The sequence below is a fragment of the Rhea americana genome, unplaced genomic scaffold (assembly GCF_003343005.1).
Source record: "Rhea americana isolate MKP2758 unplaced genomic scaffold, rheAme1 scaffold_5, whole genome shotgun sequence".
Classification (NCBI taxonomy): Eukaryota; Metazoa; Chordata; class Aves; order Rheiformes; family Rheidae; genus Rhea; species Rhea americana.
Genome location: NW_028186645.1, coordinates 12,761,737 through 12,776,975, shown reverse-complemented (window position 1 = coordinate 12,776,975; position 15,239 = coordinate 12,761,737). Strand labels below are relative to the sequence as shown.

The window sequence follows — 15,239 nt, the reverse complement described above, 5'->3', positions numbered from 1 at the left end:
CTCCTGCTTACTTTGTGCTGGTTACTTTCTTTATGGGATAAGCCTCCTTATCTTTATTAGAAGACAGTATTTGATAGGTTTTATTATTGTTGTAGATCCTAACTCAGGTGAGTGCTGCTTAGTTCTTTTAATGAACGCTTTTGTTCATGGGTATTTAGGAGCTAGTCCCACAACAGCAGAAGATGGCTGACATTTGTCTTGACCTCTTTTACTCTGTGTCCTTTCATTTTCTGGTAAGGGCCTTTGCCACTTATATCAGCTTTGCATGGGTTTGTATGGACATGCAGTTGTGCAGGGGTTTAATGACAATTATACACCTCCCAAGAGTGTTCCCTGTCGCCATACCTTTCTCTTCGTGTTTTATGTGGGCCTTGTTTTTGTACTCAGCTTTGCTACAGCCGAACTGTAAACAATGTAGTAAAGTGTGTGTGCTGCAAAATAAGGTGGAATCAAAACTCTGTACCTGCTATCACTTTTCTGTCTTTATTCCTTCTGTCTGTAGTGCTGTCTACAACAGTCCAGAGTCTTTCCTTCCTTCAGCTTTATATTTTCAGAATTGTGTTAATTGTTTGTGGCGTATGGATTTTTCAGTGACACAGTGGAAAAGGTCAGCTGTCAGAAACAGGCCTGCCTGTAACTGTTAAAAGGCATTCAAGAGATTGGATTTGACTCATTAAGCACCCTCTCTGTAGTCTGGAGTCCTTGGACTATGAGCTGCTGCAGGAAAAAAACGAAGCAGGAAAGGAAAAAGCCCAGGATGAAGCTCTAGCATGCGCTGTAACACAGTAGCACACCCTCCTCTCTCACCCCCATACACAGCGCAGAAACTCAGCCTGCTTCCACCACACTTGTATCCTTATACACACCATGCACATCTGTTCTTAAACTCTGAGACTATGTGCATCCACTCCTCTTTTTACATGTGATCAATACATGTATTCATTTCCTCTATGTACATACATATATGCATGCATCTCCTCCTATATAGGTGCCCTGTTACATAAATAAATTATTTCATTCATGCACTGATACATGCATTGTAAGGTGTACAAGGATGTTTATTCTTGCGCATTTTACACATACACTTGCACATCCAGTCAAATCTGGATTTTTCACTCACCCTTGTAAATCTCTTCATAGTAATATGTGCTTCCTTTCATACTGTAACAATAAGCAAACTTCCTCTTTGTGTCTGTATCACACATGTCCACACATGTGCTTTTCCACAGAAACATGCTGTGCAACTATACTTACACATGTACCTTGCAGTCAACCAGACATGATTATACTTATATATGTCCCAGGTAAACACACAGGAACTTGCAGTTGTGCAGACATAGCAGAAGCCTGACACATTTCTCATTGTGTATAAATGCATGCATTTCTGCCCCTAAATAATTACTGGCCAAAGCCACTCTGCCAGCTTGTAACAGTCACTGAGCAGACTTGCCTGTGGCTTTGTTTTGAGAAGAATCACTGTGCCTCAAATTGCGTTTGGAGACTGCTACCTCCATTAAGGTTTTTAATGATCTCTCACAATGAGCATAAATGAAAGGTAGCGCTAGCACTTGGCAATAAATTTTGGTATCATGGCAGTACTGGAGTTCAGAATACACACACTGCTGAATAATACTAAAACTATGAGCAGCTGACATTATTGCAAGCTCTATGTTAGAAGCCTGTCCACTGCTGTGTCCCACTCCACATCTCTTTTCCACCTCACTTTTGCTTTTCATCCTCTGTTGCGTCTCCCCATTCCACAGCTGTGGCTTACCCACTCGCTGATATTGGAAGAGGGTAATTTGTGAATCATTAATGTGTTATTACTGTGATTAGCTTCTAGCTATTTTTCTATTCACACATCACACTGGAAGGAAGTCCAGAGGACTCCCTTCTCAACAGCAAGTRTGACGCCTCCTGGAAGACTGGTGCTAACACAAGCACATATGTAACACAAACACATGTGCACCCATCTCTTAGGGTGTTGTTTAACTGCTCTTGTCTTTCCAGCTCTCTTCTCTGGCACCTTCCAGTAGTTTTCTATAATAGTGGCTTTCAACAGAAGTATGATTTTCTGCTCCATGCTCCTTATTTGTTCTATTTGTGAATACATTTTTCATTTTCTCCTCTTGATCTTAGTGTAAATCTTCATTTCCATTCATTCCTGCAGTCTTGGAAGGCTCCTGCTGACAGTTACCATAATTTATCTCAAGTAAGTCTGGTTCTACTACGTATGTACGGAATTCTGCTGTTGCTTCTTAAGTTTCCCTTTCCCCAGTGTTACTTCTCTTCAGCAGGATAAGTAAGTTTGCAGGAGGTATGGTAAGGAACACATGTGCCACACATATATCCTGTCTATTAGTTGAGTATTAGTGTTATTGCCTCTAGACCCAATAATAAATAGACATAAATATTTAGCATTAGGRTCAGTATTGGAATTTGACTTCTATTTTTTAAAAAGGCTAAGAGTAGTGTGAACCTTGGGATTGCAACTAGGGCTGCTGAAGAAGAATGAATTTCTCTGAGGTGGTTAATATAATTTTGCTTGTTGGCATGTAAATTGCTTTATGTTTTAAGAAAAAAAAGCATAGTCTTCTTTTGGTCAACAGAATACTGAAAAAGATGATGAACAAAGAGCTCAGCTGTACACTTGCATGCTCTTACCCTTTTGTGGCTGCACACACATTCTACCCAGAGGGACTGTGTATTAATCCACAGGTAGAAACACTTGTTCAAGAGTAAGGCTGGTGAATGCGCTGAATCTTGAGTTTTATGTTCATGGTGCTACTATGTTCTCTCTGGTCAGTTTACACTACACTGCATATTTAGTCTGTTAGGAAAACTTTTCTGCTCGGTATTATGTTCAGAGATTAGCATCCTTGTCTTTTAGAATGATGCACCAAGGGAAAAGTAAACTGAAAGAAGTACAGAGCAAATAAAAACAGTAGAGTAAGTATACAGAACAGTAGGAATTGTCCTCACCCATGGTCAGCAGTGAGGAATTAGATGTTTTTATGCCCAGTGCACTATTATGGTGTACAAGCTCTTGATAAAATTAGTAGCAACACATTGCTTTTCCTGCAGGAGCTGGAGGTGAGGGGTGAAGTTGTTCCAGAAAATGTTCATTTGAAAAAAGGGGAAAAAGTATATTTAATTCAACCAAAACAAATTGTGAATTTATGTAACTATGTCAGATTGTTTCAGGAAAATTCTTTTTTAATTTGATGCATTGAACATCATCTATTTCAAAATAAATGTGTTTCATGCTTTTATTTCAAAATGGAGCTTTACTTTTTTAAAGAAATGTATTTTTAAGGAAATGTAAAACATAAAAACATATTTCCTTTTGAGTCAAGCAAGACATATTGTCACAGAATTGGTTTTTGTCTCTTTGGCCAAATGAATCAGAATATAAATAATGGGCACTACTCTAGCATATAGTGTCATAGTTAGAATGATACTTGGAATTTATTGTTTCTTTGCAAATGGCAGACAATGCAAAATCACACACTGATAACAGTACAGTTTTCTGCATTTAACAACATTGGAAAATACACGAAAAAAGAGATGCCCAGGACGCTATGTACACTTCACAGACTCTGAATAGGCATGTGGACTTCTCACAGCTGTGGAAAATTTCCTGTTTTGCAGAGAAATTTCATTAAACTCATATAGTATTCTTTTCCCATATGTCTCAAGGACTTCACCTGTGCTTTTGTTATCTTTGTAATACAGATAGAGGCAACTGAGGTTAATCAAGTACCTCAGGTTGTATGGTAAATCAGTGGCAAAGTCAGGGATAAAATGCTCAAGTCCTGACTTCTACACCTGTAGTTTGTCATTTAGATCAATTTTGGTGCACAATTTAGAAGATAACTGAAAAAGATGTTAACAGCCATATGTTATAGACTTTTGCAGATATATGTCTGATTATTCATTCATTATTGTGGTACTAATATTTTTGTAATCAAAGGATTTTAGCTATAATGTTTTATGAATGTATTTTTTCAGCTATTTTGTGTGTTATCAAAGCAAATGATGCTAGTGGTTTCTGGAATAAATGGTTCAATAACACAGGTTCAAATTCTTCTTAGAGACCCTTCCCTCTTGCCTCTTCTGTTTCCTTTCAGTAACAACAACAACAACAACAAAAAGGTAGCTCAGTCAGTAAGGAATCTATGGATAATACTACTGATGAACTTAGGTTAATTTAATCTCTGTCTACTGCTGAATGTGGTGGACTCAGGAGACTTATTTTATGATACATGTGATTTTCCTTTTCCTCTTAAGAGTAGGTTTCAGGCAAAGAATTGTAATAGTTGAGTTGTTGAGTGAAGAAGAGTTTTCCAGGGTTGAGGAGCAAAATATCTTTTCATTTCTGTGAATTCTGATTTATTTAGATGGTTATGAATATCAGCTTGTAAGAGTTGAATATTTCAAAAATTTAAAGCAGTCATCCTTCTAACTGGCTAAGTACTGTCAGCTCTGTTATAGATATGTAGAAGTAATACATGGAAATTGCATATACATTTTCCACTAGACAAAGTATGTAGACTGTTTGAAGATCAGGGACCCAGGAGATGCCTCTTTTCTTTACCTGAAAGATTCCAGGACTATCATGACTATTCTACCTCTTTGCTCTCATTCTTTGCAGTGCAATGGCCCAAATTCGTTAGGAGAGATGAGTTACTTTGCAGGGCTGGCTCTGGACCTCTTAGGCAGTTTGCAGTCGGGGGGTCAGAGCCTCTCCTCTGTTGGAGCCAGCACAAAGAGACTTGTCCAAGAACACAGGCAGTAGYACACAAAGATGGAACCTTGGGCTCTGGAGCTCTAGTGCACTATCTTAAGGGAAAGCAGTTCTTTCTTCTGTTTTCATTAAGAGATTTAGAGTTCATGGGAATAATAGATTAGTCAAGTTTGACAAAATGACAGATGTTGTAAAGTCACCTTGATCTCTTTTGGGCATAAAGTTGAGGGGCTTTTAACAAGCATTTTGATCTAGACTCAAGGGGTAACCTGTAAAGCAGCTGATAAAGGAGGAAAGGGCATGACTCTCATTAGGCAGTTGGCATTTTCCTGTGTAACATAATGTTTCCTTTGCTCTTATTGGTGAGATGAAAGGCCTTCTGGGGGTAAGATGAGAGCTGCTACAGTGTGTGCAGAATTTGAGTTCAGCAGTGAAAGAGTAAAAGACTGTTGGCTGCATGTCACCATTGTGTTGGCTCCTAAGATAACACTGCTCTTCCCATCTCTTAAACATAATGAGAGATATTGTCCTCCACTGGTAGATACGCAGTTTCTAATGTGGATAAAGTGATTCCAAATTATGTAGGTACAGATTAGTGAGAATGACAGGCCTGAAGAAAAAATAAATGACGCTATTCCTGGAATATTTGAGAAGCTAGTCTTTCTGTTGTGGGGCTACAGCTCACCCCTTGAAAAGCCTTCTCCATTCTAGCCTCTTTCCTTGATTTCACAGGCAGCTTTTTTCCAATAGCAAAAAATACTTTTTTTGTGTGTGAAAATTTATTCCTATAATTGTCTTTGAGTCAGAAATGGTATTCTTTTGATAAGGTTTTATTAGTGCAATCAGCTCAAACATCTCATTAATAGCATCTCTACATAATAGACGTGCTTTAGAAATGTTTAAAAGCTATCTTGCTCCATGCTTATAAGGCTCATAAATGTCTGTCCTTTTTCATATGCAGATTTTGTTTAGTCCTATATGAAAAATATGATATTTGAAAATATAATATGCAAATCAGATAATTATATAGATGATAGATGCAGTATATAACATGACTCTCAATGCTTTTGTGTATGTATCAGCATCACCGGAAGTGATGCTCAGAAGATGCTTCATGCACATAAGGATGTTTCTCAKGTACCTAAATAATAATAAAAAAAGCTGCATAACACTTTTCAAACAAATACTTGCAGAAGTTGGGTGAGTCCTTTGCTTAAACTGTCTTGTTTTATTTATGTATCTTCTCATGTTGCTGTTGATTACCGAGAGTATGGGAGTGTATATATGTGTGTGAATGAGACCTTATGAGAAGATATGATCAGTGGTGTCAGTGTTTGTCATAAACCCATTATATCACTGATTCAATCAGGTGCTGTGAAGAATAATCAGGCTAGAAAAAAAAATATTTGGATGTATTATTTTTCTCGTTCAAAGGCTAAAAAGGAGGAATGCAACAAAAGTTTGGACAATTTAATTGGGGATGCAGTCATCTGCTGTTTATCTGTTACTTGAGTTTGTCACTATCTATCTCTTTAAAATAACATTCTGATTGTTATTAAACAATAAAGCTTTCTGTTAATATGGATGAACTGCTTTGACTGCGGGCTTTCATTAGGATTTCAGCATTCAGTGACTGGACAACTCTTTCAGCAGGTGGTGGAAATAGTTCACCTTTTTTGTCCTTCAGAGGTGTTGGCTGAGTTATTGTTTCTGTGATATTTGATGTACAGTTTCTCCTCCCCTAAACTCTGAGAGAACGTCAGATACACATGAAAGTGATTCACAGAATATAAATGTTTCATTGTTCTACAACATCACAGCATGTTGGAGGATCATAGATACTGTAGATCACTCTCAGTACAGCCTTTCTGGCCAGAAGAGAATTACTTCCTCACGTATTTCATGAGGTTTTGTCCAGACTGGAATTCTACCACTTCCTTTGGGAGATGATGCCTTAGTCTCTCATGTCTCATCATCTACAATGGCTTATAAGTCTATTTTCACCTTAGTTCACAAAGTTCATATCTGGATTTTTAGAATCTTAGTTATTTTTTCATGAACTCATGATGATCCAGATCAAAAAATTTCCTTCAGCTGTRTTAGAAATTTTAAACACTAGAATTCTTGTTGACAGTAAAAGTTACTATAGAAAAGAAGCAAAGATATACATGCTGGCACTAACACATTTAGTCACATCCATGCCCAGCTATTCAGTAACACAGCAGATTACTGCATATACAGGAACACCTGTTAACTTCAGCAGTACAGGAAGACTGCAATAAAATTCCTTCCAAAAAAACCACCCCATTCAGTTGTGCCTGCTAGGATCATTATCTTATCCAGTCATCCTATTAGAAATAAATTGGATAGTTTCCCTGTATTACATGTCATGCTACCAAAAGCATAGCTGATGGCCAAATACAGTAAGTTCAGAACCACTGATGAATAATGTGGATGTGCTATAATACTCTATTGATTCCACTAGCATATACTTAGATAAGGAAAGTTCATCATTCGTGCAGGAGGACTAATGCCAACAGTGAGAGCTGTTGCCTTTTTCTCCCCCTCACACATAGCTTCTCATAGGTCTTCTACATAGCTGAATTTTATAAAACTGTGTTATATTCTTATTGTACTGAATTCATTATCTATCCACAGTACCTTTGGAGCATATTGGTATTTTTCCTTCTGTGTTCTAGATTTATTCAGAATTTGGTTATGATCAACAGGAAGATATTTTTTGTCTGTCATTGTGGATAGCAGTCTTTTATTTTAATGTTAATTGTTCTGTGATCAGTGATCAACTTTGGAATCAGATCTATTTGAGGAAAGTTTCATACGTGTAGGATTTTCCTGTGTTACAGAGAATTGTTAATAATTGTTAACTATTAGGGAGAAAAGGATCCTGTAAATATTTTCTCCATATTGACCACTATTTGACAGAAGGTCAAGGGAGGATCCAGCTGTTTTGCTGCCTCAGTCATTAATGCACTGTGGTTTGGCAGTGAAGCCTGACACTTGACAGTGTTAGACCATTCCTGGGCTATCAGACAGCACCAGCTTTTCCATGCGAAGTACAACAAACCACTCAGATAAGGTAAAGCCCATTAAGCACTGCAGTGATTGTTAATTCTTAAGCAGTGCAAAGAATTTGCTTTTCTTGCTGACAAAAAACATGCGCCAGTGTTGGCTGTAAACCCTCCTCCAGTCAGATAGACCCCCTCACATACTGAGGGATATTGCTGTAATGCAGTGGGTGTTGACAGAAGGTTAACAGTTGACTTCTCTTTATTAAGAACTCTACTTAAAATTTCCAGGAAACTTCAAGAAAGGCATTCTCCATTTTATTTTTCTAAGTGCTTCCTAATTTTTTCTGAGACCAGAAATCCTGAGCAGATGCTGTTTTTGACTTCCTGCCCTTGGGCAGAATCCATGCTTCTAGGATGTGCTGTTTCCAGCTTCACAAACATAAAGTTCCAAGATGCTTTGGTGGGGTGACTTCCTAATAGGATGGAAGAAATAAGAGCTTGGTTTCTTTCAATACATACAGACTAGTCAAATCAGCCCAAGATTGGGAACTAGGAGGTCTGAAATGCTTCCTATACTACAGAGTTTCCTGGTGGCCACGAATATATGCTTTAAATATCTGCATCTTAGTTTCCTTGTATGTGACTCGGAATGCCGTGGTTTCTCCAGCTCTTAATTTGAGTCCTTTTTTTTTTTTTTTTTTTTGTAGAAAGACCTGTAACAGAAGCATGTAGGAGCAGCTTTGCACATAGAAACTGAATTTAAAAGTCACTGTCTGGCTCTTCTAAATGGGAAGTATAGCTGTGTATAATATGGAAAGATCCTCAGTCTTTACCTGTCTTGGGACCTGACTTAGCAAGCCCTGGGAGTTTCTGCAGGCTGAGAGGGGCCAGAAGCTTGGCTCAGGTAGTGAGGGCTGTGTATTTGTTTCCATTCTTGCTGTCTGCCCATAGTACTGAATGGAAGCTGCTTTGAGAATTTGACCAGGGACAGACCTGAGGCTTGCAAAATAGGCATTGCAGCAGAGTGGTCGTGTTAAGTGCTTAATATGCTAGCTGTGCAAGTTAATCATTAGTCAAAAGAGTAATGTTTTCTCATACCTTTATAGTGAAGGGATGACTCCACTAACTCAAGGACTTGGTCTATGATGGTCAGTTTGAAGATCCTGAGTTTCACTCCTCCTCTGTTGATTTCTGTGAGGCTTTGAATATATTAAGTGTTAAATATGAATGTGGAATTTCTTACTGTTCTGCCAGCTCTGTAGAAAATCTAGTTGCAGAGAATTTAGTCATGTGAATGTGGTTAGGCTAATACTAACAAGAAAGATGGAATATTTAATTGTTTACATGTACTAAGTAATTTGCTTTCAGATTGTGATTTTTGTGTATCTAGTGTTAACTGAGTTAAAAATTAACACTTGCAAATCATGTATACATCAGTAGTTTGCAAACATATTCTAAATGCTACTGTAAATAAAATTTATTTTGATGTATAGGAAAAGAGTTGCATTGTCACACTTGAACAGCTGCAACATCACTGCAGGGTAGTATCATTTAATATATAGAGAGTTTCACATTCCAGGAAAATCGGGGCTTGGTCCATTTTTTACATGTGACATAAACCAATGACTCCTACTGACTCTGAGTTACATTTAACTATTGTAGGTTAGTCATGTTACTATGCAGAAGCTCTTTGGTACCCTATGAAATTGTTTCAAGAATATAAAAGCCATATATACCCACAGTGCAAGTTAGCATCGCTCTTTGCATCCCCTGTGTCTGATCTCCTTTTTGTGGAAAGTTTATGGAGTCTTCAGAAATGTATAGCATGAAAGTCAGGAGTTAATAAATGATAGATGATTTACCTCTCTTTGGTCTTACAGACATCACCAGACCATGCCCACAAGCATGGAGATACTGAGAGACCTGCAGCCTATTCAAGGCTTTTGCTCCACTAAATCATGCACTGTGGAGAGCATGCATGTCCCTTGTTCCCCTCCGTGCTCTCCAGTGATTCTCATATGCTTTTCTGTGGCAGACAGCTGTCCTGGAACAGGTAGCAGGTTTACCCTAGAGTGGCCTGTGGGATGCCCTACGTGGGAGGGGACTGGGAACGGCCTTGGGCCAGTCGCAGCCAGTTCCAACGGGCTCCCTAAGGAGGGACAAACCTGTTGGCTAGAGAGGCACACAATGCCCTTGATTGTGTATTTAAGAAAGGACCATAGTCGCCAGGGGCAGGAGAYGGGAGGAGACATGCAGGGAGCACAGCAGAAGACATAACAAGACATGAGGAGAGATTTGAAGAGCTGCATATGGAGAGATGAAATGGAGGAACTGAGCAGAAAGGGGCACAGCTGGAGGCACTCCATAATGAGTAGGCATACCTCTGAGGAGACTGCAGCCCTTGAAACCCATACCAGGGCAGTGATACAGTAAGAAGGAAGGGGCAGTGGAAGAAAAGCCTAAGAAGCTTAGAGTGGCAGAAGGAAACCCCTAGGGCCTGGCCGCAACATCCTGTGGCGCTCGTTGCCTCACTGAAGGAAACGGGGGTGGAGAGGGCTGAGTATAGCATGTGGCATAAACAAGGAAATTGAGATTAGGAAGGAGAAAAGAGAGCTGGTGGACTGAAGTTGAGCCAAGAAAAGGGGAGTAAAGGTGCTTCCCTGTATGTTTAACTGTATACGTTGTCTTTGTTTCTCAATGCCCAAATCAGTAATTAAAGATTTATGTCAGTTGGCATTAAATTTAAATTAAGTGAAATTCCTTGAGTGGAGATTGTTTGCCAGTGACAACATCACATATTTTAGAGGGTCCTAACACACAGCCCAGTGTGGAACAGCTGTGCTTGGTAAAGAGCCTTCCCTGTGTCCAGTCAGGCCACAGGACTAAAAAGAAGTCATTGTGTTGCAGCTTGAAGGAATACACATAGGTCTTCAGAGGTTGGAGCCTAGTGGTTTACCAGTTACCCACAGATCACAGTTTAGGAATTATTGGTTTGGAGAATATATTTTTAGAGAGTATATTTACTCTGGGAGTTGTGCTTCTGAGGCATGGGGTAGACAGGTGTGAATTTTGATTGGCTTGGGTATGCCAGCTTTTAGTGAGTGKCCAGTATTACTTATGCAAATTTAATGCCTATCCAGAGGATAGACAGGTCGGAAGCACAGGAGGAGGAAAAGAATTGTAATAATATATGAATCAGAAATAGGTGGTGTTCTCCCAAGATCTGCTTTCAGGAAATAAAAGCAGAAAGAATACAAGGATGGAACAGGTCCAGAATCCCATTCGTGACAATAGTAAGTGGCAGGTGACCAGAAGAAACAGAAGATGGCTTTGTTGCGTGCAGGGGTGAGTTGATACCTCCTTATATTAAAAGTAGTGGTGCAAGTAAAAATATAAGAGGAATATCTTTCTGAATTTTGTCTGCCATGTTTTGATGAGTTGGCAGTGATTGCCTTTACTTACATTTAGATTTCTAATGTACTCTTTACCTTCTCCTTTGTACTGAGTAGACCAGTGAGATTTTGTCGAAGTGGYTGAGGAACTGTAAATGAGCCCTATTAATATTTCTTGTATTGAGTGAACAATCAACCCCCTGTGCCCTCTTTCTGCCCTCCTCCCAAAGACGTTCAATATATATTCAGTGCTTCACAAATCTATGGCTTTGGGGAGAATGACTTAGTCATAGTGTTTGTGTTTGACTCCTGACCTCAGATGCCAGCTATTTGAATTTCCTGCAGGTATATAGAGCACGTGTCCAACTTGATTGCAACACATTTCCTTCCAAAGGATGAGAAGTGACTAGGCAGGGGAGTTACCATAGTGGAGAATGTTGTTAAGCTCTTGGCTCTGACACTTTCAGAACTGCAATCAGTATAAACAATCTGTTCTTAGACGGGTTGTATATTAACACAAGCATATGTAKTCCTTGGTGGTAGCTAAACGTATTCAGAACAGAATCACAGAATCATGTAATTTGGAAGGGACATCCAGAGGCCATCCAGTCTGACTGCCTGTTTAGAGAATGTCTCGTTAGAGCAGGCAGCTCATGGCCTTGCCCAAGTGGAGTTTTGAATATCTCTAAGGTTGGAGGTGTAATGATACCTCTAGGCCCTTCTTACAGTGTTCCACCACTCTCATGGTGAAACATCTTTTTTATTTTGGGTAAGAATTTCTTGTGTTCCAGTTGTATCCCTTGCCTCTCATCCTTCCTTCGTGTACCTCTGAGAAGAATCTGGCACTGTCTTTTTTTATGCTGTACCACTAGGAAGATGTAGATAGCAATAAGACTTCCCCTGAGCTCTCTTTTCTTAAGACTCTCAGCCTTTCTGCATATGTCATCTGTAGCAGTGCCCTGAGCATCTTAGTCACTCTCTGCTAGACTTGCTGCAGTATGTCAAGATCATTTTTGTACTGGGGAGCTCAATACCAGGCACAGTACTGAACAAGTCCCTAAAAGATGAGAAGAATCAATCTTCTGGACCTGCTGGCCACAATTTCGCAAGTAGAGCATAGGATGCAGTTGGCCTTCTTTGTTGAAAAGGCCAACTGCTGACTTGTGTCCAACTTGTCCACTGGGACCCCTGGGTCCTTTTCTGTAAAGCTACTTTTTTGCCAGTTGGCTTCTAAATTGTGCTATTGCATGAAGTCTGTGYTACTCTATGCTCACAGGGTTATATTGACACACAGTACACTCACACAATTGTAAAGATGGGTTACAGCTGCTGTCATAGAGCCTAGATTTTTTAAGGAGTTCATTCTGTGATACACTCAGTCAAGACTTCAAAACTCTGTGTTTAATGCAGACTTATCACTTGAGGGTGGTATATATTCATGTTGCAGCATTGTGCTCTTTTGTGACTCCCATTTCATGATGTGAAGATGTGGATTTCATCGTATAGTTATTTTTCAAGAATAGCTATGACAACAAGTATTTTCCCCTCAGTCTTGTATTAACAAATTCTGGCCAATATTTATTAGGATTTCCAAATGAGACAAAATGAAGCAGAAAACTGCAGTTAATATGTCAATGGCAATAGCATCAGCACTTGCTTGCCATATGCAGTGGGTTGTAAGTAGTGATAGCTTGACTGCTTGCACCATGTAGTCATTCATGCTCAGACTTGTTTTCATGGCTGGGAGTCAAAAATGTGCTACAATACTGAGAAAGGAGGTCAGTAGATCTGTATAGACTCTACTGTAATGGAATTATCTCCTGAAATGCACTAGGAAGAAATAGGSTGTAGATAGCCCTCCTACGAACTCTGCCACCACAGCCTTGTATTCTTTCCGTTGCGTGAAATCAGGGTGCTTAGCTGACTGTGGTCACATTAGTGCAATTTGATAGAAGAATTGGTTCTATGTGAGAGTGGAAGCTCAGATATTGGGAAGTAGACTCCCAACTTACACAAAGGATTTTCAGGTTGGCATTTCATTCTATAGAATGACATTCAAATGCTGCATCCAGTCAGTAAGAAACAAGGCTATTGATTTTCCCTACTATACTCTGCATACATGAGATTTTATTGTTTAATGAGGAAATATGTCATGTTCTGTGTGAATGATACCCTGAGTTTATTTCTACTGCAGTTAAAAGATAYGGTTATGTATTAACAGAACTCCAGTAAGGCAATCAAACAAAGTTCTGAGAAGTGTTTACCACCAACCTCGCTTCTTACAGCTGTAGACGAATGTTTYATGTGGCCTTCTGGGTCTCTTTGTTGAAAGAAAGGGACTGTTCAATCAGTATTACATTCTGCTGTCCAGCTTAACTGGCCTAGCAGATGAATTGTGATTACTAAAGGTGACATCAGTAATTAATCTAAATATTAATCTCTGGGGAGAATATTAATTCCTTTCAAAACATTTGTGCACAGTTCATAGATGACAGTTAATAGTGGAGTCTTCTGTTGTTTCCTCAAGTGGATGTAAATTGTCTTGTAACAGTATCTTTAAAGGCGCTTTTTGCTAGATCCACTGTATACTTCTGAATGGTCCCTGTGGTGATAGTTCTTTCTGCAGTATAACAGTGGAAAATACAATACTGAAATTTATAGAGACTGTGGACCCTGCTGTTAATTCTTTTGATAGCCATACTACAACAGGAGTAGTACAATCATTAACATGTCATGGTATAGAGTTGCATAGAACATTACCAGTGCTGTGGGATTTCTTAAACATTTCATAATGATCTTAAATCTCTTTTTGGCTAACTGTTAAATAGCTTTTTTTTTYCCCTTCTTTTTCAGCACGAGATGAGAACATGGCCACTTTCCGAGGCTCAGAATATCTTTGCTATGACCTGTCTCAAAACCCCATCCAGAGCAGCAGCGATGAGATCACTCTCTCCTTCAAGACATGGCAACGCAACGGGCTTATTCTGCACACTGGCAAGTCGGCTGATTATGTCAACCTGGCTCTGAAAGATGGAGCAGTCTCGCTAGTCATTAACCTGGGGTCTGGGGCCTTCGAGGCCATTGTGGAGCCTGTCAATGGCAAATTCAATGACAACGCATGGCATGACGTTAAAGTGACACGCAACTTGCGGCAGGTAATGGTGAAGGGGAGAAAATGCTGGGAAAACKATTTTATTTGGACAGGGGCAGGTGGGAGGAAGTAAAGGAGAAATGGGAATGCTTTCTTGCTAAGTCTCTTTACATTTTCCGGTTCTCAATATGCAAGGGACAATGAAAGACCACAAGTTGAAGAGAATTTAGCCCTGTTGTGATATCTCCATTTCTACTTTATTAATTTCCTCTTTTTCCTAGTTTGATTTAGTAATAAAAACTTGTGATATAGGTTTACTTTCTTCTCCCTTTTCCTGTTTTATTTTTTATTCTCTTTTTTATATTATTATTTCCTTAATTGTGATTCAATCTTATCAGTAATATTCTTGTTACATTTAATTAGCATGGGAACAGTCTTTTTTTCAGCAGCCAATGCTCTACACCTCTCTCGTTTTTCTTTAAGCTTTGTTAATTGGTTTAACCATTGCCGTGATGTCATAATTCTAATTCTAGAAGTCTTCTTTCTTCTTTTTTCTTTTTCTCTTATTTCTTTTTTCTCTTATTTCTTTTTTCCTTTTTCTTTTTCCTTTTTCCCTTTTCCTTTTTCCCCCGTCTTCCTCTTTCTTCTTTCTTTTTTTTCCTTTTTCCTTCTTTCTTGTTTTGTATGTATGTACAGGTATGCAGGCTGGTGGGTATGTGTGTAGTTATTTTAACTTTATAGCTTTGGAATGAATTGGCTGAAGTCTTTCCGAGTGTTCTTGATTCTCTGTTCTTCTTTTCCTCTTTTTTATTCCCCCCTCTTATTTCTGTAATGAGAGTCTACYTTATTCCTTATGTCTCTGCCTATGAGAGTCTTCTGTTGGCTGTGAGGACTGGAAAAGTGGAAGGACCAAAAAAGCTAAGCAACTCTAGCCCAGTCCAATACTCTACAATTCCACTTTGGAAAAGTTTGGTCTGATT

The 15,239-nt window shown here is 39.1% G+C and overlaps 1 protein-coding gene across 1 annotated transcript in view; it reads left to right on the top strand.

The window, feature by feature from the left end:
- NRXN3 (neurexin 3) overlaps positions 1-15,239 on the top strand; it is a 960,107-nt gene that overhangs the window by 206,957 nt on the left and 737,911 nt on the right. The window contains exon 2 of the mRNA XM_085317601.1: positions 14,022-14,323. Coding sequence (XP_085173727.1) covers positions 14,022-14,323 — 302 coding nt within the window. The remainder of the gene's footprint in view (positions 1-14,021; positions 14,324-15,239) is intronic.